Genomic DNA, 27,649 nt, shown 5'->3' with positions numbered 1-27,649 from the left:
TCCGTACACGCCCTCTCTCATCCAGGCGTCCGGGCCTCGGTCAAGCTGGTCAGCTCTAGGTTCGTTTGGCCGGGCCTTCGTAAATCAGTGAAAGAGTGGGCAGCCGCGTGCATCCCATGCCAACGTGCTAAGATCCATAGGCACACACAGGCGCCCCTTGAATCCTTCCGCGTTCCAGGGAGGCGTTTTGATCATGTGCATGTGGATCTGGTTGGTCCTCTGCCGCAGTCACAAGGTTTCACGCACCTTTTGACTGTAGTGGACCGCACAACCCGCTGGCCTGAGGCAGTGCCTCTGGCGTCCACTACAGCAGCAGTGGCCAGGGCATTTTTGTCAACGTGGGTTTCGCGTTTCGGTCCCCCCGCCGACATCACCTCAGACAGGGGCCCCCAGTTCGTTTCCGAGCTTTGGTCTGCCATGGCTGACGGCCTGGGGGTCAAGGTCCACCAAACCACTGCGTACCACCCGCAGGCCAACGGGATGTGTGAACGTTTCCACCGGTCGCTTAAGGCCGCGTTCCGTGCTTCTCTCACAGATGGCAACTGGGTTGTCCGCCTTCCATGGGTTTTACTGGGGTTGCGCTGCGCGGTTAAAGAAGACCTTGGGGTTTCCCCGGCTGAACTGGTCCTCGGTCAGCCCCTCCGGGTCCCCGGGGAATTCTTGCCTGAGAGCCCACCCCCGTGCTTCGCTCCATCTGTGCTGTCTCTCCGTCCCCCAAGAGACTCGTTTTCTCTTCCTGGCCCAGTGCACCATTGTGTGCCCGACACCTTTGTTCCAAGGTCGTTGGACTCCTCGCAGTTTGTTTTTGTCAGGCATGACGCTCATAGGCCTCTGCTGCGTCCACTGTATGACGGCCCCTTTAGGGTTATTCAACCGGGCCGGAAGCATTTCCTTTTGGATTCTGGGGGTCGACAGGAGGCTGTTTCTATTGACAGACTTAAACCAGCACATGTGCTTCTGGATGATCAGGTGGTGCCGGCTCAGGCCCCCCACCGTGGCCGCCCGCCTTCCACTTCCGACAATCCTGCTTCTTCCTCTGGGAGCGCCCCCCACCTGGCGGGGCCCAAGCTATCTTCAGTTTTTCCTGACTGCCCATGCCAGCCTGGCCCTCGGGCTCGTTTCCCCTCCGCCAGCTCTCCACCTCCCCGGTTCAGCCGTTCTGGACGTTTAATTAAAGCGAGGGTTCTGGACTAGGGGATGACCCTACTGGGTGTTTGGGGGGGGCATGTGTGGTGGACCACTGGAGGGCTCCACTCACACCCAGTTCTCAGGAAGTGTTGTTGCTGTGTTTTGGAGGGAAAAGTGTTCAGTTGTGTGGTGATAAGTAATAAACGAGCAGTGTCAATCGAGAGCTCTCGTGTCGTCTGTGTGTACCTCCACAATATATTGTTAAAAAATGAAGTGTTATGGCATCGGGGGGTAGTTTTAAATAGAGTTGGGAGCTTTTTAAGAGAAAGGCAACAGTTTGTGAAATGAAATGACTGTAATCCACTGTAAATGCTCAAAGTATTTAATAAGCCAGGTAATGTAAACTTATACAAAGCTTAAGTTCATCTAACATTTTCTTCCATTTGAGTTAGTTCAACTTATTATTTTTGATCAACTTCAGCTATTTTGCATAAAAATATAACTAAATGTTACCATTTTATTTAAATTATATGGCGGACATCTTTGAAAGGTTTTGATTCCTGAGATCAATTTGACCCCCAAATTAGTCTTTAGATTAATATAACAGCTGGATTTATTCTGAGAATAGACAATGGAGTAAAAGTAAAATGTACTCGTCTTTTAACGGTTACTCACTGGTTCTGAGTCTAACAAATTGTTTTTGTTGCTTATATTTCTTTTTGAAACATTACATAAACATTTTAAACATTTAAAAAACATTTTGACATAAAAATAATGAATTTTTTGCAATACATTTATTGGGGCATCGACTGCAAGCCTTAAAAACAGTCAACAGATGATTCTGTTTTTATACTATAGACAGTGTGTTATTCTGAGGTATTTGACAACCCCAAGGAAAAGAGAAGTTAACCTGTAGTGATATGACAATGTAGAGAAATGCACGTCTGCCTTTTGAAAGACAAAATTCTAGTTTCAGAATTCTTGTTTCTGTTACAGTGATATTAGTTTCCATACAAATATCACTGTATGGAGAAGTGCCATAACTATTACTTCACCATAGTTCAATTAATTTTGAGTTTTGCAGTATCATTTTTTTCTCCTCTAGTGTAGGTGTACTCAGAGCTCCAGCCTTCAAAGGGGTTCAAACAGAGCATGCCCAGGATGTTCTGTGCCATAGCTTGACAGCCCTCTTATTCAACCGATGACTTGTTTTTTGAATAGAAGGCTTCAGTAGGGTGGCTGTAGCTCAGGAGGTAGAGCAGGTCACCTACTGATCGGAAGGTTGGAGGTTCGATCCCAGGCTCCTCCAGTCTGCATGCCAAGTATCCTTGGGCAAGATACTAACCCCAAGTTGCTCTCCGATGCGTCCATCGGAGTATGAATGTAGTTAGAAAAAGCACTAAGTATAGATAAAGTGCTTGTGAGAATGGGTGTGACTGGGTGAATGTGGCATGTTGTATAGAGCGCTTTGAGTACTCCGGGAGAGTAGAAAAGCGCTATATAAGAATCAGTCCATTTACCAGTACAGGTAAGACAGCAAAGGTTTTGGTTGATTGTATAACTTCTACAATGAAAAGAGAGTTAATACTGGGGGCCAGCGGGGGAGCTTCCTTCCCTCCCCATCTCCAGCTGCCTCCCTCTTCCCGCTCCACCACAATCACCCACACATGTAGGGCCTTGGGGTAGAGGTATGTCACCAGGGTGCAGGGGAGGCATCCCCCCTCTGTCCCCTTCTGGCTGCCTGTGCCTCAATTTTATCCCACAACTTAGACATTCACATTACTCACACTCTCATAACACATACATATAGGATCTTGGGGGTGGGCACGACACACGGACTCCAAAAGACCATCAGAGTGTACACCTCACCCCTGGCGTCGTTGCCCACCTCTCAATTTTAAATATACGTAGACACTGAGGGCTATCAGGAGGGGCTATGTGCTTACCTGCTGCTCTCTGGCAGGTAGCTCCACGCCCTCCTGGGTTTTAAATGCACCTTAGAACACACATGCATCAACACTACATATGAGCGGGCGGAGGGAGGTTTGGAGTCTTCTCACACCCCTGTTCTCTGTTGCGTGTTGGAGCGGGGGTGCTGGGAGGAGGAGTTGGCCATCTGTGGGGCCTCCCTGCTGCTGCGGAGTCGGGGCGGTCTGCTTCTCTCCACCCCAGGGAAAAGAGTAACACCACCTGGGTCTGGGTGCAGTTTCCCCCTCCAGGGGCAGGGGTACCGTTCGGTTCTTAGAGTACGCTTGGGGAGTGTGATTGTGTGTACAGTCTCTCTCTGTCTGTCTCCATGTTGGGTGAGTGTTGAGTAATTGCATATGAGAGCATGAGGGTGGGAATGGATGTCTGTATCTGTGTGTGCCTGTTTGTCTGTGTCTATATGGCCACTTCGGAGGTGGGGTGCCCCCGGCCTCTCGGCCTGGGGCTCGGTCACTCAGGCACAGCTGGCTGCCGGCGGGGCTCACGGGCACGTCACTGCAACATCCCCTGGCTTCTGCTCCGCGGCTGCTGAGTGACCCCTCATCTGGGACTCTCCTCAGCTCTTTCTGGGACAGTGGCACGGCTGCCCCTCTGTTGGTCTTTCTTGGTCTCTTGTGTTCTAGGGGCCTCTGGATGTCTGGAGTTTTGATCTCCTCCATACCTGCTTCATGCCCTGAGGACAGGGCTGTGGCCCCCCCACACCCTCTAGCAGATCATTACATGAAGGAACCTTTTAAAAACAAGCGCGTCCATGCTCACAGGTGTACACACGGGTGCTCACACACACAAACTACACCCTTTTTGGCTACTCAAACCTCAAAGCACACTGTGCTGTCGATCTTACGTGCTGCACAATAATGTTTAATATTTAGTATTTACTGTTATATTCACATAGATCATCGTGATGTTTATTCTATTACTCTCGTTTTCTTCTGCTTGTTTTCTTTTCTCTTTCTCAACAGGTGATCCAGGTGATCGATATATATATTTATTTATTTATTTTTTTGTCTGCTTATTCTGTTGGTTTTTGTTTTTTGCCCTTCTCCCCCGTCCCTCTTCTCAGCTGTTTTTCTTTCCCTCTTTCTTTCTCTCCTTTCTTTCCCCCAGTCAAGTCTGTCCCGTATTCAGCAAGTGAAAATAAAATAAACAATAAAAGGTGAATCAAATGGACCATTACGGCAAGGTTGGGATGGTCAATTTGGTAAATTAAATCTGTTGGGCATCTTTCTTCGCCTTTAGACAATAATTCTGATGGCAAAAGAACCAAACGGGACAGGCAAAAAAAAAAGACAATGAACAATAGGAAAGGGCAAAATTCAAACTGCGTGAACAGCAGTGTCCACCTGGATGGGATGGAAGTTGAGCCTTGGGTCTCAGATATTCCAAGTTCTTTTATTTTTCCACATCAAAAACGGTTGCTTGACCCCCTGCACGCAGTGTCCCCACTCCTCCAATGTTTGAAAGCCACTCACAGTTCCCACATCATACTTTGTGCTAGATCAGATTGATGCTGGAACAACACTGCCCCAAACTAGATTGCAATTGTAAACATCATGCTGATGCTCATATTATTTCTTTAACATTTTATTACTTTACATTAATTCTGCAACACCTGCAAAATGCTGCCTGTCAGATTTGGCATACCAGCTGTACAAATGTATGCTGACTTGGATTTTCTGCTAAAAGACAGTCTGAATGGTGTTGAGGATGCAGAATCACAAAGTGAGAGGTTTATTGAGGTGAGATGATTTAATTTACAAGGATGTGTCTATGGCTGTATTTCTGTTCATTTTTAAAAGATGGCAAGTTACAGTCAGAATCTACACATTAAAGCCCAGTATAGCCATGAGTATCTTCTAATGCAATTATCAGTGCCAGTCTTCAGCACTTGCAAGCTGGTTGGCTCTGTGTAATCTCTGGAAATGGTTTACACTCTCACTCACAGTTACAAGAAAACCAAACCTACAGTAAACAGCAATCATAGTGATATCATCTGATAGTTACAAAGAGTTCTGTCCCAGTAAATACATAAGCGAAGAAATGAAATATCCAGATGCATATAGGTGTTTTACAAAGACCGATCATGAGTTTTTCTTTGCAGGCTTACATTTTCCTGAAATGTTTTTTGTGAACTAAATATAATGCCATACAGTGTTTGCAGATCAGTATTCTCTCTTTTTCCTAAACCACAAAAAAAAAGAATGTTCACAAAAATAAAATAAAGTTGTCAGATGAGAGAACTCTGAATGCTGGACTGTTTAAGGTCTTGATTTTGATATTATTTTTGACTCCAGTGTTTAATACTTTCAATAGCAGAGTCCATGACTTGAGTCAATACATTTAAAATACCACAATTGGAGTTCATTAGAATGGGATGCAGAAGTTGGACTGATAAGGGTCACAAGTCATTGTCAAAAGGTCCTTAGTCAATGAGAATCCTGTAGACACAGGATTTTGTCTTATTCAGGTAACCTGGGGGTTAACCCTTTGTGTTCTGTGTTACAAAGGTGGTTGATTTCTTACTGGGGTACCTCACTATGGTAACCTAACCTTATCCGGAGCAGGTTAGGTTCCAGATAGCAACAAGTATGAAACTACTATTGACCAATCAAGTGTCCAAAAGACAGCAGCACCATTCATAGAGCATGTACCTGTGGAACTCTGTGCACAGAGAAGGTGAGAGGGTTTAAAAATTTAAACTAGTGTCTAAAAATAATATCTAAAATAGTGTCTGTTATTGGGCTGGGTTTTTTGTATTTATTCTTTAATCGCTCTCAGACCATTAATCATGACTGGGACTAGAGCCGAAAGAATAAAAACTAAAACTGCCCCATGCCAATTTGGAAATAAATGTTATTGGAATACCTGACTATAACCCATCAGATTCTCCTGTGTCTTAATGATAAAGTTGTGATATTGATAAGTGTAACTCACACAACTGGCATTGTTGCCAGTTTTCTTCCTGCCTTCAAACAGGCTAAACTTTATAAATAAAGTAACTCTTTTCAAGGCTTTCTGATCGAAACGTACGCACACACATTCACACAGTGCTTTTAATACTAAATTGCCACCTACAAAGTTTCCAATTTCCTGGCTCCCCTCCTGTGGAACACCCCCCTTTCATATTGAAAACTACTGACTTCATCCACTAGATTCAAAAACTTACACTGGATCATAGTGTTCTTCGGTGTGGTCTCATTTTCATCACTTACATACCTATAACCCAGGCAGTGGAGACTGTCTGAAGAAGACTACAGCAAGACAGCTCATTACAAAACAGAACCAGCTTCACCGAAGGCCTGTTTGGATGAACTCTCCTTTCCAGTACCCTAGCATAGACCTTACCAGGAAGACTAAGGAGTGTGATCCCCCTGCAGTTGGAGCACACCTTCTGGTACCCCTTCTTAAAGATGGGAAGCACCTCTTCAGTTTGCCAATCCAGAAGCACCGACCCAGCTCTCCATCTGATGTTGCAGCGGCATATCAACCAAGACAGCCCTACAACATCCAGAGCCTTTAATAACTCAGGGCACACCTTATGCTGCGTTATCTAACTTACCACACGCTGGTGATCAGTCCAGCTCAGTTCTGCTTTTCACCCGAGTGTCCAGAACATACGGCACATGATCAACCCAAGTTATCTCTTGAGAGATAACTGCCACTAGGGTTTAAATACCTGGGACTCGGGAGTAAGGGTACTCCCATCGCTGCACGCCATTTGGGTCCCTGTAAAAGCATTTCGTGAGCTCATTGCCAGCAATGAGTCAGATTCATTTCCGGTGGGTGTTAAACTCCACAGGGACTGCCCCTGTAGCCAGTTGGTGGAAGGCTTCCACTTTGGTGGCCTAAGAATTTCATTTCTGCTTTTTGCAGACATTGTTGTTCTTTTGGTTTCATCAGGTAGTGGCCTCGTTCGTCCTGGAGTGTTTCACAGCTGTGTGATGCGGTGGGAACTAGAATCAGCATCTCCAAATCTGAGGCGATGGTTGTCAGTGAGAAAAGGGTGAACTTGTCACTCACCCTCTGAGGGTGAGTGACAAGTTGCTGCTCCAAGTTTAGGTAGTGAGGAGAGCAGACTGGTGCTGCAGCTGCAGTGATGCGGATGCTGTACTAGTCCATCGTGGTGAAAAGAGAGCTGAGCATAAACGTGATGCTATGATTTAGCGATCAGTCTACTTCCCTATCCTTACCTATGGCCACAAGTTAAGATCACAGATACGAGCGACAGAAATGAGCTTTCTCTGAAGGGTGGCTGGCCTCTCTCTCAGAGATAAGAGGGTAAGGACATGAAGAGGGGCTCAGAGTAGAGCTGCTGCTGCTCCACATTGAAATAAGCCAGTTGAGTCGGTTCGGACATCTGATGAGCATGTCTCCTAGAGCTCTACTAAGTAAGGTTTTCCAGTCAGGATGTCCTCAGGCAGACCTAGGAGTTTACATCTCTCTGCTGGCCTAGGATTGCCTCAGTGTTATCCCGGATAAGATGGAGGAAGTGGCTGGCAAGAGGAACGTCTAGGCTTCTCCATTCAGGCTGCTGCCTCCGCGACCCAGCCCCAGAGAAGCAGAATGGATGGATATTTGAACAAAAAATTGTTCTATTGGTTTACAGTCATTATGGATTACTGCTTGGAGTATAAAAACAAGAACCCAATTTTTAAACTAAAATCAGATAAAGTCTGCAACAACAGTACTTTCCATTGTAAATCCAATACCATCATGTCACTAGTGCTTTGGCTAATCAGTCAGATGCTTAATTTCCATCACATCTTACTGGCCTCATTTGCTCTTAATAAAGGTCAGTGTCGTTAGGAATAATTGCTTATTGTTTTTAATTATTTAAGGGATGCTGATGATTACTGTAAATATTTTGCACCTGTCAGCCCTGAAGGAACATCTTTTCATGATTCTGTTGAATCCAATAGTCATCTAAAGCAACAGGCAGACAGAGCAGGCAAATGTGACCAAACATAAAAATAACGATGAGAAAAAAAGTCCAGAGATCGCTTGTCTGCACATATTGTAGGTCATTCTCATTTATTCTGTCGCTTAATTCTCTTGTCGGTCATCTTCATACTTTTGTGGTTGATTCACTGCTGGTGTCCAAAGTCATGAAAACAAGTGTGCCAAGCGTGTCAAATTTTCATGCCAAGCTTGGCTTTCTGTAGAAAGACAGAGAGAGAGATTAACTGAGTATTATTCATCCATCCAGTTCCACAGGAAACACTTTGCAGGGTTCCTGTGTTACTGCATTGACAAAAAATAAATAAATACAGAAATACAAATAAATATAATATACAACTTTACAGCAAAGAAGCTTAATATAAGCCAAAATCATTTGGGTCTTAAAACTAAATTTGAAAAGGAGTCCCTCAGACAGACTTATGCAGATTCAATGATGTGGAGTAAAGATAGGAAGAGCTGCCAGTTTTTCCCAGTGGATACTCCCAGCACAAAGACAAAAATCCTTATGAGATGTATTTAGTGTATTAATGAAGAAAAAAAATATGTTATACATTTTAAAACTTTTGTTTGTTAGCTAAAGAGAACAAACTTTTGATTTCAACCCAAGAGAATAAAGAAGAGCTTAAGGTCAACATACAATTCCCGATGATTGTTTAGGTTTGACACTGTAGGATGCCTTCTCTTTGGCCTGTCGGAAACTCTCTTCTGCTGCTTTTAACCTGCAAAACATACAATGCTAATGCAGTTACACAGTGCATATTTAACAGCTAATTTTAATGACACGATGCAAGACAGAAAGCTGAAGAGAATGGATAAAGAAATAACTGTACCTCTCTTTGAGAATGGTTTTGTTCTCCTTCTTCCACTGGTCCTTGAAGTCAGAGGAGAACTCATGCCAGATGGAGAAGAACACGTTAGGTGAAACCTCTTTCTCTCCTGATTTGGCCTTCACTGAGAAAAACACTGTAAGTTCCAGGAACCTGAAAATACACCAGTTGTCACCTTAATATATATCTGACACAAACTTTGTTCTGTGTGAGTGGTTTCAGGACTGTTTTACTAATAAACTTTGTTCATGTTTCTATGAGTTTATCAGAATTGCTTTATAATGTAGCTAGTAATTCCATTTTTGTTATCAATGCCAGTAATAAGAAAGAAGAACAATAACAAAAGCAATCCAGTGCGGAGATGCATTAATGATTGAAATGTAACAGCATTTTATGTTCAAAATGTAATGGACATTAATCTGATGTTTACATTTTTCACAGAGTTGAAACCACTACCGTCAGTGACTATGAGAGAGGCTGAAAAAAAGACATGCAGTGTTCATGCTCTGATACTTTTTTCTAGGGATGCACCGATACCGATACTGGTATCGGGGCCGATACTGTAAAATGTGTGTGTACTCATACTCGTAAAAGTTAACCGATACCATGAACCGATACTAACTTATTTCATTAATCAGAGGGTGGCTTGTCATTTCTGTTGTAGTTTTTTAGATTGGCCACTAGGGGGACATCCCGCGCTAAACAGGCACAGGGTTAGACGAGTGAGACTGACGGCTCCAGATAAAAAAGAAAAACTGGAGGCTGCTGTAGCTAGGCTAAACAAAATGTCAGCAGTGTGGAACAGCCAACTTTAACTCAGGTTTTGGAAAAGTGAAGAAAAATGTCAAGAGAAAATCCACGGACACTTAAAATAACAGAGGCTCTGACTCATTTTATCGCTCTGGATGACCAGCCAATGCCAGTCGTGGAAAACATAGGATTGCACCGTCTTCTCAGCATACTCGAGCTGCGATATGAAATATAATAAATGAACAGAAGTGTTAATTTATTATTCTGAAAGCTCGAGACAGTGCCAATAGTTCAGTGATATTTTGTTAAATTACAATGTGGAGACTCTGCAATAATATAGCAGAAGTGCTTATTTTTCACTTGAAATTTTTTTGTGGTCATTTTTATTAAGATTTTATTTTTTATCGGCATCCAATTCATTGCATTTGTGTGTGGTAGAAGTATCGGTTTTTGTACTCTGTATCGGCAAGTACTCAGGTCCAAGTATCGGTATCGTATCGGTTTGAAAAAATTGGTATTGTTGCATCCCTACTTTTTTCTTTATATACTATACTGACGTCTACTATACGTCATCACGCTAAGCATTGAAAAGCATTCATTACAAGTGAAATATTTCAGTTGACGGTTATAGCCTGTAACTCATGAAAATAAAGAATACAGCATTTCAAATATAGAAAAAGAAATGTCCAACTTCTTGCTACTGGTAGCAAGAGGCACCCATAGCAAGAATACCTGGACCCTACAGACGCTGCACAGGTAGTTTAATTAATCCAGGATGGCATATTATTAAGTGCCATTCTGGAAGATTTGCCATGCATTTTACTCAAAATTTAAAAACTCTACTGGTTTATTATCATAGTCTCCTGCATTTTTGAGTTTCTGCCAGAGTGAAGTGTCTTCATGGTGGCCAAAAGACCTTTCCCCTGTTTTTGACAGTTATCACTAACAATCTCTCCTGCACTCTGATTACAATGCTTCCTGGAGGAAGCATCACTGTTGGTGCAGGCGACACAGCGGTACGCTGGTGAGGCTGAAGGCCTGTTTGGGGCACCTTTCTATGGCATCTTAAAAACAAAAAGTAAGGCACTATCTCCATCAGTGTCTCCATTCCCCAGCTCTGAACTGAGCTTATTTGAGCTGGGTCACTCTCACCTTGTGTTATGTGCTGAGATCTGTTGACCACATAAATGTAATAAGGACTTTTTAAATGACTTTTCTAAATTATTGGTTGAAGTCATGCGTAAATATAATCAAGTCTTTATTATTGGTGATTTTAATGTACATATTTGCTGTCCTGACAAACCAATGGTTAAAGGACTTTTTAAGCCTAATTGGCCCTTAATTTTATACAGTTGGTGTCTGGACTAACACATGGTTTGTCTCTTTCAAACTTAACCATCTGTGACAAAGTGTTTTCAGATCATACGCCTGTCTTATTTGACAATGCCTTGCCCTGTTAAACCTGTTAAACCTCACACCCCTTCGTGGCACTGTCATATTATTGAACTGCGCATTTCTCTGCTTATTTCAATCTGGGATTCCCGAGTCTGTGTCTTCAGATACAGAGATGCTCTGCTCCTAGTTTCATTCACCCTGCCAAATTGTATTAGATACTGTGGCTCCATTAAAAACCAGGCACCCTGAAACTAAATCTGAGCCCTGGATAATTGACACAACTTGTGCTATCAGATGTGAATCCCGAAAAGCTGAAAGACAGCTGAAAAAGGGCACACTGTTGTTCAAATATTAAAGAATTGTTGGCTTTGTTTGGTTCAGAAAAAGTCTCAGAAAATGTTACTGGTTGGGCTACCTGTACTCAGGAGCTGTTCCTAAACCTTTTAAGCATGCAACAGTGAAACCACTGATCAAAAAACTTGGCCTGGACAGTTGGATACTGAATTATTTAACTTTAGGCCTATTAGGAATATTTCCTTTTCTTTCAGAAATTCTGTCTACAGTCAATTGAAGGTGTTTTTTAATTAAAACAATGTCTTTTTTAATCTGGTCTCTAGCACAGAATCTGCACTGCTGAGGGTATTTAATGACATACTCCTGGCTATAGATTCAGGAAACTATATGATGCTAGTTCTCCTAGACCAGGGGTCGGCAACCTTTCTGATGGCGAGTGCCATTTAAAATTTCCTCAGAAGTCAATGTGCCATATGATTGCATTAGCAATAAATTTCATAACGCTCTATATGAACAGTTACACACTACATAGAACCGCTTTCTAGAATTATATTTGTTTGCAGATGTTGGCAACTGTCAGCGAATAGTTATCAGCTATTTTGAAACAAAAAAAGACTTTTTATCCATAACAGCAAATGAACTGTACAAAAGAAAATGCAAATGCTATTGATGGTCTCCTCACAACAATAATAAGAAAAATAAACTGGGCCAATATGGCATGTCTGTTAATACAGAGACACACAGGTCTCCGAGTGTCCAGCATTCAGAGGCTACCTGAGGACTCATGTGAGAGAAAATCTGCTCACACAGATATGTAGAGCCAAATACTGTCAATAAGGCCTCTGCAAAGTTCTGAAGACAGTTAAACTTGTCAGGTAGTGATGTCCAGCAGGTGAAAATGTAAGCTCCATGAACACGCACAGCTGTGGATTCCAGCTGCTTCGATGTTGCATTAACTGGCATTAACTCAGCCAGTTAATGCCAGTTAATGTGAGACAAATCCAGCTGCTCATTAAAGATTTCTGGTTTTATCAGAAAGTAAAACATTGGTCCAAACACCTGAAAGTCCCAAAAATTCATTCTGTCTCGAGTCTACAGATGTATCCGTGTATTTCCGTGGTGCTGATGCTGTGCTGAGTGGACCGCTCTTGAAGCTTTTGAAGTGTCGGAATGTGGAAAGCCAACAACGTCCCTCTCACCAGTAGGCTAAGTTATTTTTAGCCAATTACAAGTTGAATCTGGTAGTTGGTGTTGTTAGCTAAGATGCCGTCATTAAGAAGAGGCACAACTAATGTGTCTATGCAAGCTGATTTGCAATGTGCACCGCTGGCCCGGCCATTTATTTTTTAATGCACTTTCTCAGATTATTTCACTGCGTGTCGTGCCCAAGGCTGGACTGGGACAAAAAAAACCAGCCCGGGCATTTTGACTAAAGACCGGCCCACCAGGTATTAAAGCCATAAAGCCTTTGAATGAAAACAAACGCTGTTGTGACAGTGATGTACAGTCTTGTTGGTATATGTGTGATTTCTATACATTTTATGTCAGATAAAAACTTTGGTTATAAGCTTCAGATAATTATTTAATAACAGCGAGACATTTTAAATGAGAATAAGAAAGTATTTCGTTGTGCCCCTCTTTCCCTGCCCCACCTGGCCCACCTGGCAGAACTTTGCTAGACCCGCCCCTGCACAGTTACCAGCCATCAGCTACTTAGAAAAGGATCCTGGTGTTATTTGTCTCTCAGAAACAGTTCATAACTTCCCTCCAATTCATTCATGTCACCTAAAAGGTAAACCTGTTTCTCCATCACCTGTTCAGCTCTGATGATTCAGTAAGGACATCTCCTGGTTTCATCTTCATGTTTCCCTCTCACCAGATAACCAAACCAACCAAACCAGCAGCTTTACAGCTGTGGCTCCAGCAAACATCAGCTGATACTAGAAACTAATATTAAATAAATTCTAACAACAGCTGATCAAGCTTAAACATGCTGCTGTTGTTTAGTGCGACATCTGGCGCAAAGTGGGTGATAAACAAACAAGAGAGAAAAGCCGATCAGCTGATCATTGATCAGTTTCATGATTGAAGTAGAAACAGGAGAGGGGGGGAGAATGAGAGGAGAAGAAGAGGCAGCTGTGCAGCGTAACAACATTATATCTGACCCAGATAGACTGCAGGTCATAACTTCTTACCTGAAGTTCAGTTCACCTGACAGACTGGCGGCTGCCTCGGGTCTCTGCTCCTCCTGCCTCCCCTCTCCCTGATCCACCTGCTGGCCTCCACCACTTGCTAATGTTACTGAATCTGTGGAAGCCCTGCGATGGCACCACCAAACAACTGAGTTATTTTGACACACCGGCCAGCATCTGGCCAGTCCACCACCTTTCGTTGTTTATACCGTTACAAAAAAAAAAGAAAGAAAATTATCGGGCCATCGAGCAAATGGTATGCCCGATGGCTAGTCCAGCTATGGTCGTGCCATCAGTTAACCCTGCCTAGGGTTGCCGACCCCTGTCCTAGACTTATTTTAATATCTCATTTAGAGCACTGTGAGGGCATTTGTGGCACTGCTCTGGGATGGTTCAGATCCTACACGTCTCAGAAAACTTTATAGGTTGGGCTACATGATTTCAGATCTTCCTCTGCTCCTTTTCCTTCCATGGAGCTTGATACTTGCGCCTCTAGGATCTTATTTGTATCTGCTGCCCCTTGGTTTTATTTTTAGAAGGCACAAAATTGTTTTCCGTTGTTATGGAGATGTTATACAGGTTTGTACCTGTTATGTTGTGGCAGGGATTTGTCCACCAGGGGGCAACAGTTGTTGGAGAGTGTTCAGTCTGTGGGGCGCATGCCCCGGTTCTCTTAATAAAGAAGTAACTGTGAGTTAAACATGGTCTCCGTGGTTCCTTAATCCTAGGATATCACATATGGCGACGAGGATAAAAGCCAGGTGTTGCTGTGAAGTTACACCGTGATAAGTGACTTATGAAGTGAGTTTGGCAAGTGGTACAGCGCTAGCATCTGTTGGAAGCGGAGTGTAACCCTCGGTGTGGAATAATGGCTACCACTTTGGGCTCGGTGGCACTGTTCGACAGCGAGCTGCAATCCTGGGAGGAATATTGTGAGATTTTGGATTACTTCTTTGTGGCGAATGATATTAAGGAGGAGGAGAAGAAGCGAGCGGTACTGTTGAGTTGCGTGGGCGCACAGACCTATGCCCTGATTAGGAACCTACTCAGTCCGGTCAAGCCAGGGGATCGGTCTTATGCTGAGTTGGTGGGATTGTTGAACAATCATTTTCACCCTAAGCCGAGTGAAATTGTGCAGCGGTGGAAGTTTAACACACGGAATAGAAGGCCGGAGAAAAGTGTGGGCGATTATGTAGCGGAGCTGAGGAAGCTCGCACAGGACTGCAACTTTGGAGACTCCCTGACGGTGATGCTGCGGGATCGTTTGGTATGTGGAATAAGCGACGACAGGATACAGCGCAGATTGTTAGCAGAGGATTCGCTAACATTTGAAAAGGCGCTGAAGTTTGCTCAAGCAATGGAGGCTGCTAACAGAGACATTGTGGATTTGAAAAGCATGACGGAACAGTCGCGATTCACTAAAGGACTAGGAGCGGTGAACAAGATGGAGGACGGCGGCTCGACGTCACAACAGGTTGTCAGGAAGTGCTACAGATGTGGAGGGCTAAATCATGTGGCCAAGGACTCCAGGTTTGTTTCAGAAAAATGCCACACCTGTGGAAAGGTTGGACACATAAAAAGGGTCTGCCGAATGAAAATGGAACAAAAAGGAGGGCGTGGCAGACAAGGTAAACAAGCCCATTTCTTGGAAGAGGAGAATGTGGAGAGTGAGGAACAAGGAGCTGAAATGCACCACATAAAGGCAAGTGTGACTATGTATAATGTGCAGGAGGAGATTAGCATCCCAAGGGAGGAACCAATCAGACAGAAGCTAAAAGTAAATGGACAGAATGTGACATTTGAAGTAGACACAGGCTGTGGCTACACTATCATGTCGAAGGAGTCATTTAAAAAACTTTTTGAAGGCAGTAATGCGCCCAAAGTAAGCAAGTGTGGAATCAAACTGAGAACGTATGGAGGCCACAAGGTACCCGTGTGGGGAGCAGCCCAAGTGCAGGTGGAATTCAGAGACAGTAAACAAAAACTGGATGTGGTGGTGGTTGAAGGGGCTGGAACTAGTTTGATGGGTCGGGGATGGATTAAGGCCCTCCAATTAGATTGGCAACCTGTACACAAGATAGAAGGCAGAGATGATGCCTTACAGCGGATACTGGCCAGACATGAGGTGGCTGTAGCTCAGGAGGTAGAGCAGGTCACCTACTGATCGGAAGGTTGGAGGTTCGATCACAGGCTCCTCCAGTCTGCATGCCAAGTATCCTTGGGCAAGATACTAACCCCAAGTTGCTCTCCGATGCATCCATCGGAGTATGAATGTGTGTGAATGTAGTTAGAAAAAGCACTAAGTATAGATAAAGTGCTTGTGAGAATGGGTGTGACTGGGTGAATGTGGCATGTTGTATAGAGCGCTTTGAGTACTCCAGGAGAGTAGAAAAGCGCTATATAAGAATCAGTCCATTTACCATTTACATGAAACAGTGTTTAAAGATGAGTTGGGAACGCTGAAGGGGTTTGCAGCAAAGATACATGTAGCCAGTGATGCCAAACCGTGCTTCTATAAGCCCCGACCAGTTCCGTTTGCTATGAAAAAGAAAGTGGAGCAGGAACTGGAGAGACTGTTGGAGGAGAAGATCATCCAACCAGTGAAATTCTCAGAGTGGGCCGCACCCATCGTACCCGTACTAAAGCCAGACTCCAGCGCCAGAATTTGTGGTGACTACAAACTGACTGTTAACAAGGTGTCGCCTGTAGAACAATACCCCATTCCACGAATGGAGGACATGATAGCGGGGCTGGCGGGAGGAGTCACGCATATCAACAGGTTGTACTGGATGAGGAATCTAGAAAATATGTCACAGTGAACACACACAGGGGTTTGTTTACATACACCAGGTTGCCATTTGGTGTGAGTTCAAGTCCTGCCATTTTTCAGCGCACCATGGAGAGTGTGTTGCAAGGTCTGACCAATGTCGCAGTATATCTGGATGACATCATCCTGACGGGAAAGAATGACAAAGAACATCTTCAAACACTGGATGGAGTGCTGCAGCGCTTGGAGGAGGCGGGCCTGCGCTTAAAAAGGAGCAAATGTCAATTCATGGAGAAGGAAGTGACATTTTTAGGACATCGGGTGGATAAGACCGGTTTACATCCAGTGCCAGCAAAAGTGAAAGCAGTGCAGGAGGCGCCACCCCCAAAATCAGTGACAGAGCTCAAAGCTTATTTGGGGTTGTTGAACTTCTATAATAAGTTCTTGCCAAACTTGTCCACACTGTTGGCCCCACTGCACAAGCTTCTGAGAAAGGGGGAACCATGGTGTTGGGGACCAGCACAGGAGAAGGTTTTCTGCAAATCAAAGGAACTGTTGCAGTCAAGCAGTGTATTGGTACACTATGATGAGCAAAAAGATTTAATTCTTTCTTGCGATGCGTCCCCCTATGGAGTGGGAGCAGTACTAGCTCACCGCATGCCAGATGGTCAGGAAAAACCCATTGGGTTTGCATCACGTACCCTGAATGCAGCAGAAAAGAACTACTCACAGCTGGATAAAGAAGGATTGGCTGTAATATTTGGTGTACAGTATTTTCATAAGTACCTGTATGGCAGGAAGTTCATGATTATCACAGATCATAAGCCATTGATAAGTTTGTTCCATGAGTTGAAGGCCGTCCCTCAGATGGCGTCACAGAGGATCATGCGATGGGCGGTGTTATTAAGAGCCTATGAGTATGTCATTAAATACAGAGAAGGCAAAAATAACAGTAATGCTGATGGTCTGAGTCGTCTCCCTCTTCCAGAGAACCTCCCTAAAGAGGTAGCAGCTGAGGACCAAGTGTTGATGGTAGATCAGGACCAGGAGGGCGTGATGACATCTGAGCAGCTGCAAAGATGGACAACCAAAGATCCCATACTCTCCAGAGTGCGTGAGTATGCTTTGAGAGGATGGCCCACTACGCAGCATCCTAACTTTCAGCCCTACAGACAGAGACAACAGGAGCTGAGTGTGCAGGATGGGTGTGTGCTGTGGGGGGCGAGGGTGGTGATACCAGAATGAGGTCGACGCCCCCTTTTGGAACAGCTACATCAGTCACACCCAGGAATGAGCCGCATGAAGGGCCTGGCCAGAAGCTACATGTGGTGGCCGCATATGGAGAATGACATTGAAGGCAAGGTGAGGTCCTGCAGTACATGTCAAGAACATAGACACAGGCCGCAAGAGGCACCGCTACACCCCTGGGAGTGGCCAGAAAAGCCCTGGAGAAGGATACATATCGATTATGCTGGCCCGTTTTTGGGTAAAATGTTCTTAGTAATAGTGGACGCCCACTCCAAATGGTTAGATGTGTATCCAGTTCCATCCGCTACAGCAGCTGCAACCATAGACTGCCTGAGAAACTGTTTCAGCACGCACGGCCTTCCTGAGATGGTGGTCTCAGACAATGCCCAGTGTTTTGTAAGTGCACAAACTAAAGAGTTCATGGCAAAGAACGGAATCACTCATGTCACCTCCGCTCCATATCACCCAGCATCCAATGGGTTAGCAGAAAGAGCAGTGCAAACGTTCAAAGAACTCATGAAAAAGAGTACTGGAGACACACTGGCAACCAAGTTAAACAGGGCTCTGTTTAGTTACAGAATCACACCACAGTCCACAACAGGGAAGTCTCCCGCTGAGTTGATGATGGGCCGGAAGTTGAGGTGTACTCTTGATCTCATACACCCTGACTTAAAACAGAAAGTGACAGCAAAACAAGATAGCCAAAGACTGTATCATGATAGACATGCTAAGGAGCGCATGTTTGTTATTGGAGACACAGTATATACCTGAAACTATGGCAGAGGACCCAAATGGATACCAGGACTTATACAGGAGATGACGGGGCCTGTTTCCTACTTGGTGATGCTGGGCAATGGGACAGTGGTGAGACGTCACGTAGATCAGCTGTTTGCCCGCCTGGAGCCGTGCCTGGCAGCAGGAATGCCTGAAGGCCACCCAGGTGAGCCTCCAAAGGCAGCCCCAAACATCAGCGCTGAGACAGGAGACGAGGATGAGAGACACATGGAGGTGCAAGTTACACCAGTGGTGAAGCCACATATGGAGAGTAGTGATTCACAGGAATCACCTGCCACTGGGTTACGGCGATCGCAAAGAACCAAGAGACCGCCGGAGCACCTGAGAGACTTTGTGCCGTGATTACGATAATAAGAAGGAGATAACTGTGAACTGTTATAGGTTAACCTAAGACTGTTGGACTAAAGGTTCATTATTACAGAGTGAAATTGCAATAAAGGCTGGGGATGGGGTTGTTGCATTTTTATAAAGGGGAAGTTTTTGTTTATGGGTATTTTCTGTAGTGATTAAAACTACAGAGTAGTTTCAGTTTAAGGGGGGAGGAATGTTATGTTGTGGCAGGGATTTGTCCACCAGGGGGCAACAGTTGTTGGAGAGTTTTCAGTCTGTGGGGCGCATGCCCCGGTTCTCTTAATAAAGAAGTAACTGTGAGTTAAACATGGTCTCCGTGGTTCCTTAATCCTAGGATATCACAGTACCCCTAACACAAAACCATGCCTACTCAATGAAAACTTTAGTTTTAGCCTTGAGGAGTTAAAAGTGTGGATGGCTCTAAACTTCCTAAATTTGAATGAAAATAAGACAGAAGTTGTTGTGTCAGGTCCTGGTGTCACTGGTGGGTCTTTTCCAGTAGACACAGGCCGCTAGCACAGTATGTAAAGCTTACTGCTACAAACTTGGGTTTTAGGATGGACAGTGATTTTAGATTGAGCAGTCAGATCAGTGCAGGTTTAACTTCTTTTAGCTGAGACAGCTGGCTAAAACAAAACAAAACAAAACAAAAAACATGCTGTTAAAAGATCTCTTTGAAACACTCCCCTTCCCATTCACTGAGATCAGCTGACCAACTGCTCTTAGATGTGCGAAGGACATAGTGGTGGTTCAGAGACAATGCTGTTGCTGTAGTGGCTCCCAAATTGGGGAATTCATTGCTGTTTCACATTAGACAGGCCTCTCTAAGACCCACCTCTTCTGCTTGTCGTTGGACGCAGTTTGAGATTTGTTGATTTTATTTATTTATTTAATGTTTTTCTGAAATTAGATGATATATGTTAAAGAGACAGTACTGTCACAAATATAACAAATAAAGAAGGTCGCTCTTACAGTTTATGAGTGCTGCTGAGTTGAGAATCCAGCATCTCCAGTTCACTTTTAGCTAAGAAAGGAGGAACAATACATGAAGTCAATATGTGTGTAAATCATGAGACAGTGATTGGATTTGCTATCATGAATGTCCATTTATTCCAGTAGAAAATTATATGCTCTGTCCTCAAGTGTACTCATACTATAGACACTTTCAATTTCAATTCAATTCAGTTTTATTTATATAGCACCAAATCACAACAACGGTTGCCTCAAGGTGCTTTATATTTTAAGTTAAAGACTCTACTTGGTGAAGTGGGATGGATAAACTCCCTTTTAACAGGAAGACACCTCCAGCTGAACCAGGCTCAGGAAGGGGCAGCCATCTGCCTCAACCAGTTGGGGTGATGGGAGCAAGACAGGATAAAAGACACACTGCGTAACAGAGCCAAAGATTGACAACAACAACTAATGATTAAGTGCAGAGTGGTGTGTAACCACACAGTGAATGAAAACTAGTCAGTGCATTGTGGGATGCCCCCATCAGCCTAAGCCTAAGGGTCACCTTAGGCTTAGGCTGATGCTTTAATCTTAAAGGGTTGTTTAAAATTAAAGCATTAATTGATGGTAGGACTTCTTTCTCCAAAAACACAAGAAAACATACTTATAGCACAAGAAAATTCCTGAAAACACATTAGAAAGGGTGATTTGAGGCATCTTATCCCACTCACTAGATACACTCACCATGCAGTTTGTTAGGTACATCTGTTCAGTTACTCATTAATGCAAACAAATCAGTCAATCACATGGTATATAGACACAATCAAGATTACCTTTTGAAGTTAAAAAGTTAAAAAAACAGGAAATTAGGGCAACAAATCACATGAACTCACCAAAGTTGGACAATAGTTGATTGGAAAAATGCTGCCTGGTCTGATAATTAAATTTTCATTTCAATTTTATTCATGTACAGTAAGAATCAGTTCCATCTATCCACCTTCTTCTGCTTATCTGGGGCCACTTTGCAGAAGCAGCATCCTAAGCAAAGAAGCCCAGACCTCCCTCTCCCCAGTCACCTCCTCTAAATTGTCCGGGGGAACACCAAGGCCTTCTCATGCCGAGAGATATAATCCCTCCAGCGTGTCCTGGGTCTGCCCTGGGGCCTCCTCCTGGTGGTACACGTCTGGAAAACTTCACCCAAGAGGTGCCCAGGAGGCATCCTTGTCAAATGCCTGAACCACCTTAACCCTTTAAAGGAAGCCCATTTCTGCCGCTTGTATCCATGATCTCATTCTTTTGGTCACTACCCACAGCTCGTGACCGTAGTTGAGTTTAGGGGCATAAATCGACTGGTAAATCAATAGCTTCACTTTTACACTCAGCTCTCTCTTCACCATGATGGACCAGTACAGTGTCCACATCACTGCAGCACCAAATCCACAATCCGTCTAAGAAATTTAAGCTCCTCCACTTGGGACAGGAACTTGTCCCTCACCCAGAGTGGGCGCTCCACCCTTTTCCAGCTGAGGACCATGACCTCAGATTTGGAGGGGTTGATTCTCATTCCAACTGCTTCACACTCAGCTACGAACGGTTCCAGTGCAATCTGGAAGCCATCACCCAATGAAGCCAATAGAACCACATCATCTGCAAAAAGCAGAGAAGACATTCTGAGTGAAAGCCTTCCTCCACTTGGCTACACCTAGAAATTCTGTCCATGAAAATTACAAACAGAATCAGTGACAAAGGGCAGCCCTGCTGGAGTCCATCACCCACTGGAAACAAGTCAGAATTATTTCCAGCTATGCAGAGCAAGCTTCTGCAATGGTTGTATAATGATTGAACGCCTTGTAGCAATGGGCCAGACAACCCATACCTCCCACAGGAACCACCTCCCACAGGACACGGTCGAATGCCTTCTCCAAAGTACACAAAAAAACAAACCCCTATGCACCGTCAAGTATTCTCGTGAGGATAAAGAGCTGATCCAGTGTTGCATAACCAAGACGAAAACTGCATTGTACCTCTTGTATCCGAGGTTCAACCAATGGACAGACTCTTCTTCCTGGCATAGACTTTCCCAGGGAGGCTGAGGAGTGTGATGCCCCACTCTCTCTGGTCCACCTTCTTAAAGATGGGCACCACCACCCCGGTCTGCCATCCCAGAGGTAAAACCCCTGATTTCCACGCAACATTGTAGAGGCATGCTATAACCAAGACAGCCGCACAACATCCAGAGCCTTCAGGAACTCAGGGCAAACCTCATCTGCATCTGCCAACAAGGACTTGTTTAACTTCCTCAGTGACCTCAACGCCAGAGATAGACAAGGGAGGTTACCACAACAACAGGCACCAACCACCTTTGGCTTTGGCAATGGAGATGCTGAACATGGTCCATTTGGACCATGTTCTGAGGGAGACTGTCCCCTCGCACAGGGAACAAACCCGCTCGTCCACCGGAAGAAACCCCAAAGTACAGGCAGCAAGCCGAGGGGATACTTGCTTTACGTGTGCTTATGCTTTATGTTGTACTGTAAAGACACTACAATACCATACTTTCAGACTGTACTACCATCAAATATAGCACCTGCTTGACAGGAACACAATATTTACACCACGGATGTGCAACCTGCAAATCTACAGCAACTGCATGGTGATATCATGTCAATAAGTGTATGTATGCATGTATGCATCTATGTATGTATGTGTGTATGTATGTATGTATGTATGTATGTATGTATGGGGGTTACATAATTTACCTTGTTTGAGGAAATCATCCATCTTTTCTTTGAAAGGTTCCAAGTTCTCCTCATCTGAAATCTTACATACTTTTTCTACTTCTGATATGCATGCTGAGAAAATGAAAACAGTCAACCATTGAATGAACCATTTCAGCTTTATCAATATATTTCATGCACGCATGGCAGTATGAATCATGTTAAACCACTATAATGCCCCCAAATGGTTTTAGTTTGATTTTTAAATGGACTCAAAAACTTGCAAATCATCATTTTCACCTTTGAATGATGAGAGGTAGTCAGGTAATGGGTATTGGTCAGTTTCCAGGAAATGAATGTTTATACAGTAAATGTATGTCCTTTAATCTGATGGAAATGCAGCTACGTGTGTTACCTCTCAGATCCTTCCTGAGTCGTGCCAGATCTTTCTGAAAATCTTCAAATTTCAGCTGCGAAGCCTGAAACAGGTCATGAGGCTCAGGGAGAGGATACACACATGTCTCCCTGCCAGCATCCTGGAAATGGACAAACCAATTAGGGCACAATACAATTGTTCAAATGAATCATAGATGTCCTACTGTTGGAATAACCATCCCCAGCATGCTAGATGTTAGCAATGCAATTTCATATGTATATATAAAAAATAATGTATGTTTGTATGTATGTAATAATGTATAATATATGTATATATATATTAGGGGTGCAACAATACTCGTATCGATATTGAACCGTTCGATACAGTGCTTTCGGTTCGGTATACATATGTATCGAACAATACAAAAAATTTTATTTACTTTATCAACTTTTCTTCTGACGATGCTGTCTGTGTTGAGTGCTCAGTGGATCTGCGTTCAACTACTCCGCCTAGGCTGCACTGTCGAGTGCAGATCCACTGAGCACAGCTCAAGCTAGCAAGACAGAAGCTAAGCTCATTGCAACATGGCAACTGCCTGAACACTACCCGAAATTGAACCTCCCCCACCCTCATTCAGATCTGGCATTTGGAACTATCTTGGTTTTCATGTGAAGCATGACCCTGATGGTAAGCGCGTCATGGACAAAAGTAAAACAGTATGTCGGATGTGCCACGCAATGCTCAATTTATGGGAACTAATCCGTTAGCGCAGTTAGCTTTTTAATGTGTTGACGACGTCAGCCCCACGCACGGGGCGATCCGCGGTAACTCGTTAACGGAGATTTGCCGTGTTATGGCGTTAATGTCATTTTAACGAGATTAACGCTGACAGCACTAGTGGGAACACAATGAATATGACTGCACATTTACGCCGACATCATCCTAGTGCAAAGACAAGTGGAAGCAGACAAAAACAACAAGCACGCATGCTACAAACTTTACCCGAGTCATTTAGACAGCCGTTAGCACATGATTCTCCTTATGGGGACCTGATAAGTTTAATATGCTGCTGAGAATATAGCCCAGAAGAAGAGTATAGTATAGCTTTTATTTTGGAAAGAGCCATTTCTCTGTAATAAACTCTTTTCCAAAGATGAGTGATTTCTCGATCAGATAGATTTTTTAAATTATGATTATTTTGTTGTTTCAGCAACATTAAATTTAAAAACTGTACTTTTGAGTTAAAATGTATATTTACAATTTTAATAAATGACAAATTAAAAAGGCATGAACATTTTTTTGTATCGAAAAAATATCGAACCGTGACACCAAAGTATTGAACTGAACCGTGAAAATTCAACTGAACCTTGAATTTTGTGTATTGTTGCACCCCTTACATATATATATATATATATATATATATATATATATATATATATATATGTATATATATATATAGAGAGAGAGAAATTCCCCTGCGGGCAATCTATCCTTCAAGCTTGCCAGGACGCCAGGTCAGGGGGGAGATATCATCACCCCCACCTGAGATTAGGTACCAAGCCCCAAGTGCAATAGAAGAAGGATCATTGAGTGCAAGAGGAACTGACCTGAGAGATAGGATCATTGTAAAGCTTGAAACCTGGATCCTCCGTAGCTGGCTACCAAGACTGCCACCATTCCCGGGACTAGCAACCTGATCTACACCACGGCAGCAGTGATCAGTGAGATGCTTGGCTACCAACTGAACAGCCACAAAGAGCAGTACCCTCCATGGAGAAGGAGACTAGAGGCCAAGATTAAGGTAGCACGCAGGGAGGTTAGCCAACTATCAGAGCTGCAGAAAGGTACAACAAAGAAGGTGCTTAAGAAGTACAGCTGGCTGTCCAGACCTGAGGCATTGGAAACTGCCAAGCAATGACTCATAGCCTTGGCCAGCTGCTTGAAGAGGTACACTAGAGAGATAGAGAGCAGGAGAATAAACCAGCTGTTCTCCACAGAACCAGCCAAGGTGTACTATCAGTGGCAGTGGAACAATATGAGAACAGCACCACCAAGGCTGGAGACAGAACAATACTGGAAGAGCATATGGGAGAAGGACGCAACCCATAATGGCAATGCTCAGTGGCTAGTGGATCTAAGAGCAGACCACAGCAACCTCCCTGAACAGGGTCCAGTAACCATCACATTGGCAGACATCCAAGAAAGGGTCTGCAGTATGAAGAGTTGGACATCACCAGGCCCCGACATGGTTCACGCCTACTGCCTGAAGAAGCTGACTGCACTCCATGAGCGTCTGGCAGCACAAATGAACCAGCTGCTAGTTGACGAGAGACACCCAGAATGACTAACCAAAGGTCGGACAATCCCGATCCTCAAGGACCCCCAGAAGGGGCCGGTCCCATCCAACTACCAGCCAATAACCTGCCTCAGCACCAAGTGGAAGCTTCTGTCAGGCATCATAGCGGCTAAGATGAACAGGCACATGGCTCAATACATGAGTGGGGCACAGAAAGGGATGGGCAAGAATACCAGAGGCGCAGCTACTGGTAGACCGAACAATCAGTCGAGACTGCAAGACTAGACTCACCAACCTGTGCACTACCTGGATTGATTACAAGAAGGCCTATGACTCAATGCCCCACACCTGGATCCTGGAATTCCTAGACCTAAACAAGATCAACGGGACCCTAAGAGCCTTCATCAGGAACTCAATGGGGATGTGGGGGACAACACTAGAGGCCAACTCCAAGCCCATAGCACAAGTCACCATCAAGTGAGGGATCTGCCATGATGCTCTGTCCCCACTGCAGTTCTGCATAGGGCTGAACCCCCTCAGTGAGATTATTGACAAGGCTGGCTACAGATATCGATGACAGAATGGAGCATTTGTAAGCCCCTCCTGTACATGGATAACATCAAACTGTATGCCAAGAGTGAACGAGACATCGATCCCTTGATCCACACCACCAGGATATACAGCAATGACATCAGAATGTCGTTCGGACTACAGAAGTGTGGTCGGATGGTAAAAAAAGAGAGGGAAGGTAGTCAGAACTGAGGGGATCAAACTCCCTGATGGCAACACTGCAGACATAGAGGACAGCTAAAAGTACCTGGCGATCCCACAGGCAAATAGGAACCATGAAGAGGCTGCTAGGACAGCTGCAACCACCACCTGCAGAGGGTCAGGCAAGTCCTGAGGAGTCAGCTGAACGGTAAGAACAAGATCCGGGCTATCAACACCTATGCCCTGCCCGTGATCAGGTGGGATGCTGGGATAATAAGCTGGCCAAAGGAGGAGATAGAAGCCACTGACATCAAGACAAGGAAGCTCCTGACTATGCATGGAGGGTTTCACCCAAAGTCCAGCAGCCTGAGGCTGTACACTAAGCGGAAGGAAGAAGGCTGATGATTGGTGAGTGTCAGCACAATGGTACAGGATGAGACAAGGAACATCCAAGAATACGTCAGGAAGATGGCCCCAACTGACCGAGTGCTCAGTGAATACCTCAGGCAGCAGAAACCCAAGAAAGAGGAGGAAGAGGAGGGACCATCAATGAAGGACAGCCCCCTGGACGTTATGTACTACCGGCAGAAAGAGGAAGTGGCTGACATCCAGAAATCCTACCAGTGGCTGGACAAAGCTGGACTGAAAGACAGCACAGAGGCACTAATCATGGCAGCACAGGAACAAGCTCTGAGCACATAGAGGCTGGGGTCTATCACACCAGGCAAGACCCCAGGTGCAGACTGTGTAAAGATGCCCCTGAGACAATTCAGCACATTAAACAATTACATGTATCAGAGAGTGAACTGACTTTGCTTTTCTGCAACAAATGACACACCAGAAATGTAAATCACTGTCATCACTAGGGATGGGTACCGATATCCTGTGCCATTATGGCGGTAGTAACCAGACCGAAAAGCAGCGCACATTTCAGTGCTTTATTTCGGTGCTTTTTTTTTGATGTCATACACTTTGGATTGTAGCCAATCATTTTACCTTTCCAAGGATAGTAGACGGGCCCACGTACGTATGTTCTTTTAGAGCAGAGCTACAGATTAAAAATGCCCAAGGCGAAGTGGTCAAAGGTTTGGCTGTACTTCACAGCAAAAGATGCAAACTCAGCAGCCTGCAACAAGTGCTTTTAAGGTGATAATGTGCAAAGGAGGTAATCTGATGAAACACCTGGCGACGCATAGCGTTTTTTTAAAAGCCGAGAAATGCACCTTATTTGATAGCTTGCTGCAAGACCTCACACCGAGCACATCTACTGCGGGTGTGATGCCTGTTATCAGACCCGGAGTTAGCAACACCCCCCAATACCCGAAGGGGAGAGTCCTGGCCCTAGCCCTGCCAGTGTAGCAGAAATGATGACGGATGATGATGGCAGCAATAGCATAACTACACCATCGTAGTTACATGCGGCTGTCTTCTTGTTTGATGGCAGATACTCCCTTCACCTTGACCAAAAAGGCTAAAATGATCAAAGAAAGAGTGGACGAAATTCATAGGGCAGTGACAAAATTTATAGTCAGAGATCTCCATCCAAAAAGAGACTGCTAAAAATAAAAACATAAGAGGTTTTTGGACAAAGTTTGTGTTCTCCATTCTTTAAGCACCGGTTTGAGCACCGTTTAAGCACCGGCACCGTTTCAAAAGTGCCGGTTTGGCACCGGTATCGGATTAAACCTAAATGATACCCATCCCTACTCATCACATAAATGTCATAGTAATTTGGGGCTTTTTAAAACTATTTCAATAGAACTGTATATACTGAAGCATACTGTGGTACTGAAGGTTTTCAAATGACTCAATGAATTTAGCAAAGCTCTGAGAAGCAGAACTGTAGATTTGAGTTAGTTAGGTCTCTTGGAGGTTTGTTTAAACAACTGCAGAGTCCAAGATTATC

General features: G+C 44.3%; 1 protein-coding gene across 2 annotated transcripts in view; it reads right to left on the bottom strand.

The window, feature by feature from the left end:
- Positions 1-4,682: 4,682 nt before the first annotated feature.
- Positions 4,683-27,649, bottom strand: part of fmn2b (formin 2b) — a 56,249-nt gene continuing 33,282 nt past the window's right edge. Inside the window, exons 14-19 of one of the 2 annotated variants that reach the window (XM_085171538.1) lie at positions 22,776-22,896; positions 22,403-22,495; positions 19,665-19,716; positions 8,904-9,053; positions 8,711-8,792; positions 4,683-8,270 (exon numbers count right to left, since the gene is read on the bottom strand). In XM_085171538.1, the coding sequence (XP_085027664.1) occupies positions 8,244-8,270; positions 8,711-8,792; positions 8,904-9,053; positions 19,665-19,716; positions 22,403-22,495; positions 22,776-22,896 (525 nt within the window). In that variant the 3' untranslated portion in view covers positions 4,683-8,243. Of the gene's footprint in view, positions 8,271-8,710; positions 8,793-8,903; positions 9,054-19,664; positions 19,717-22,402; positions 22,496-22,775; positions 22,897-27,649 lie in introns of those variants that run through there. The other variant, XR_014875884.1, reaches the window with a different exon arrangement.

Source organism: Neolamprologus multifasciatus, chromosome 8 (genome assembly GCF_963576455.1).
Source record: "Neolamprologus multifasciatus chromosome 8, fNeoMul1.2, whole genome shotgun sequence".
Lineage (NCBI taxonomy): Eukaryota > Metazoa > Chordata > Actinopteri > Cichliformes > Cichlidae > Neolamprologus > Neolamprologus multifasciatus.
Note: the sequence above shows the minus strand (reverse complement) of the source record. Positions and strands in the feature narration are given on the sequence as shown.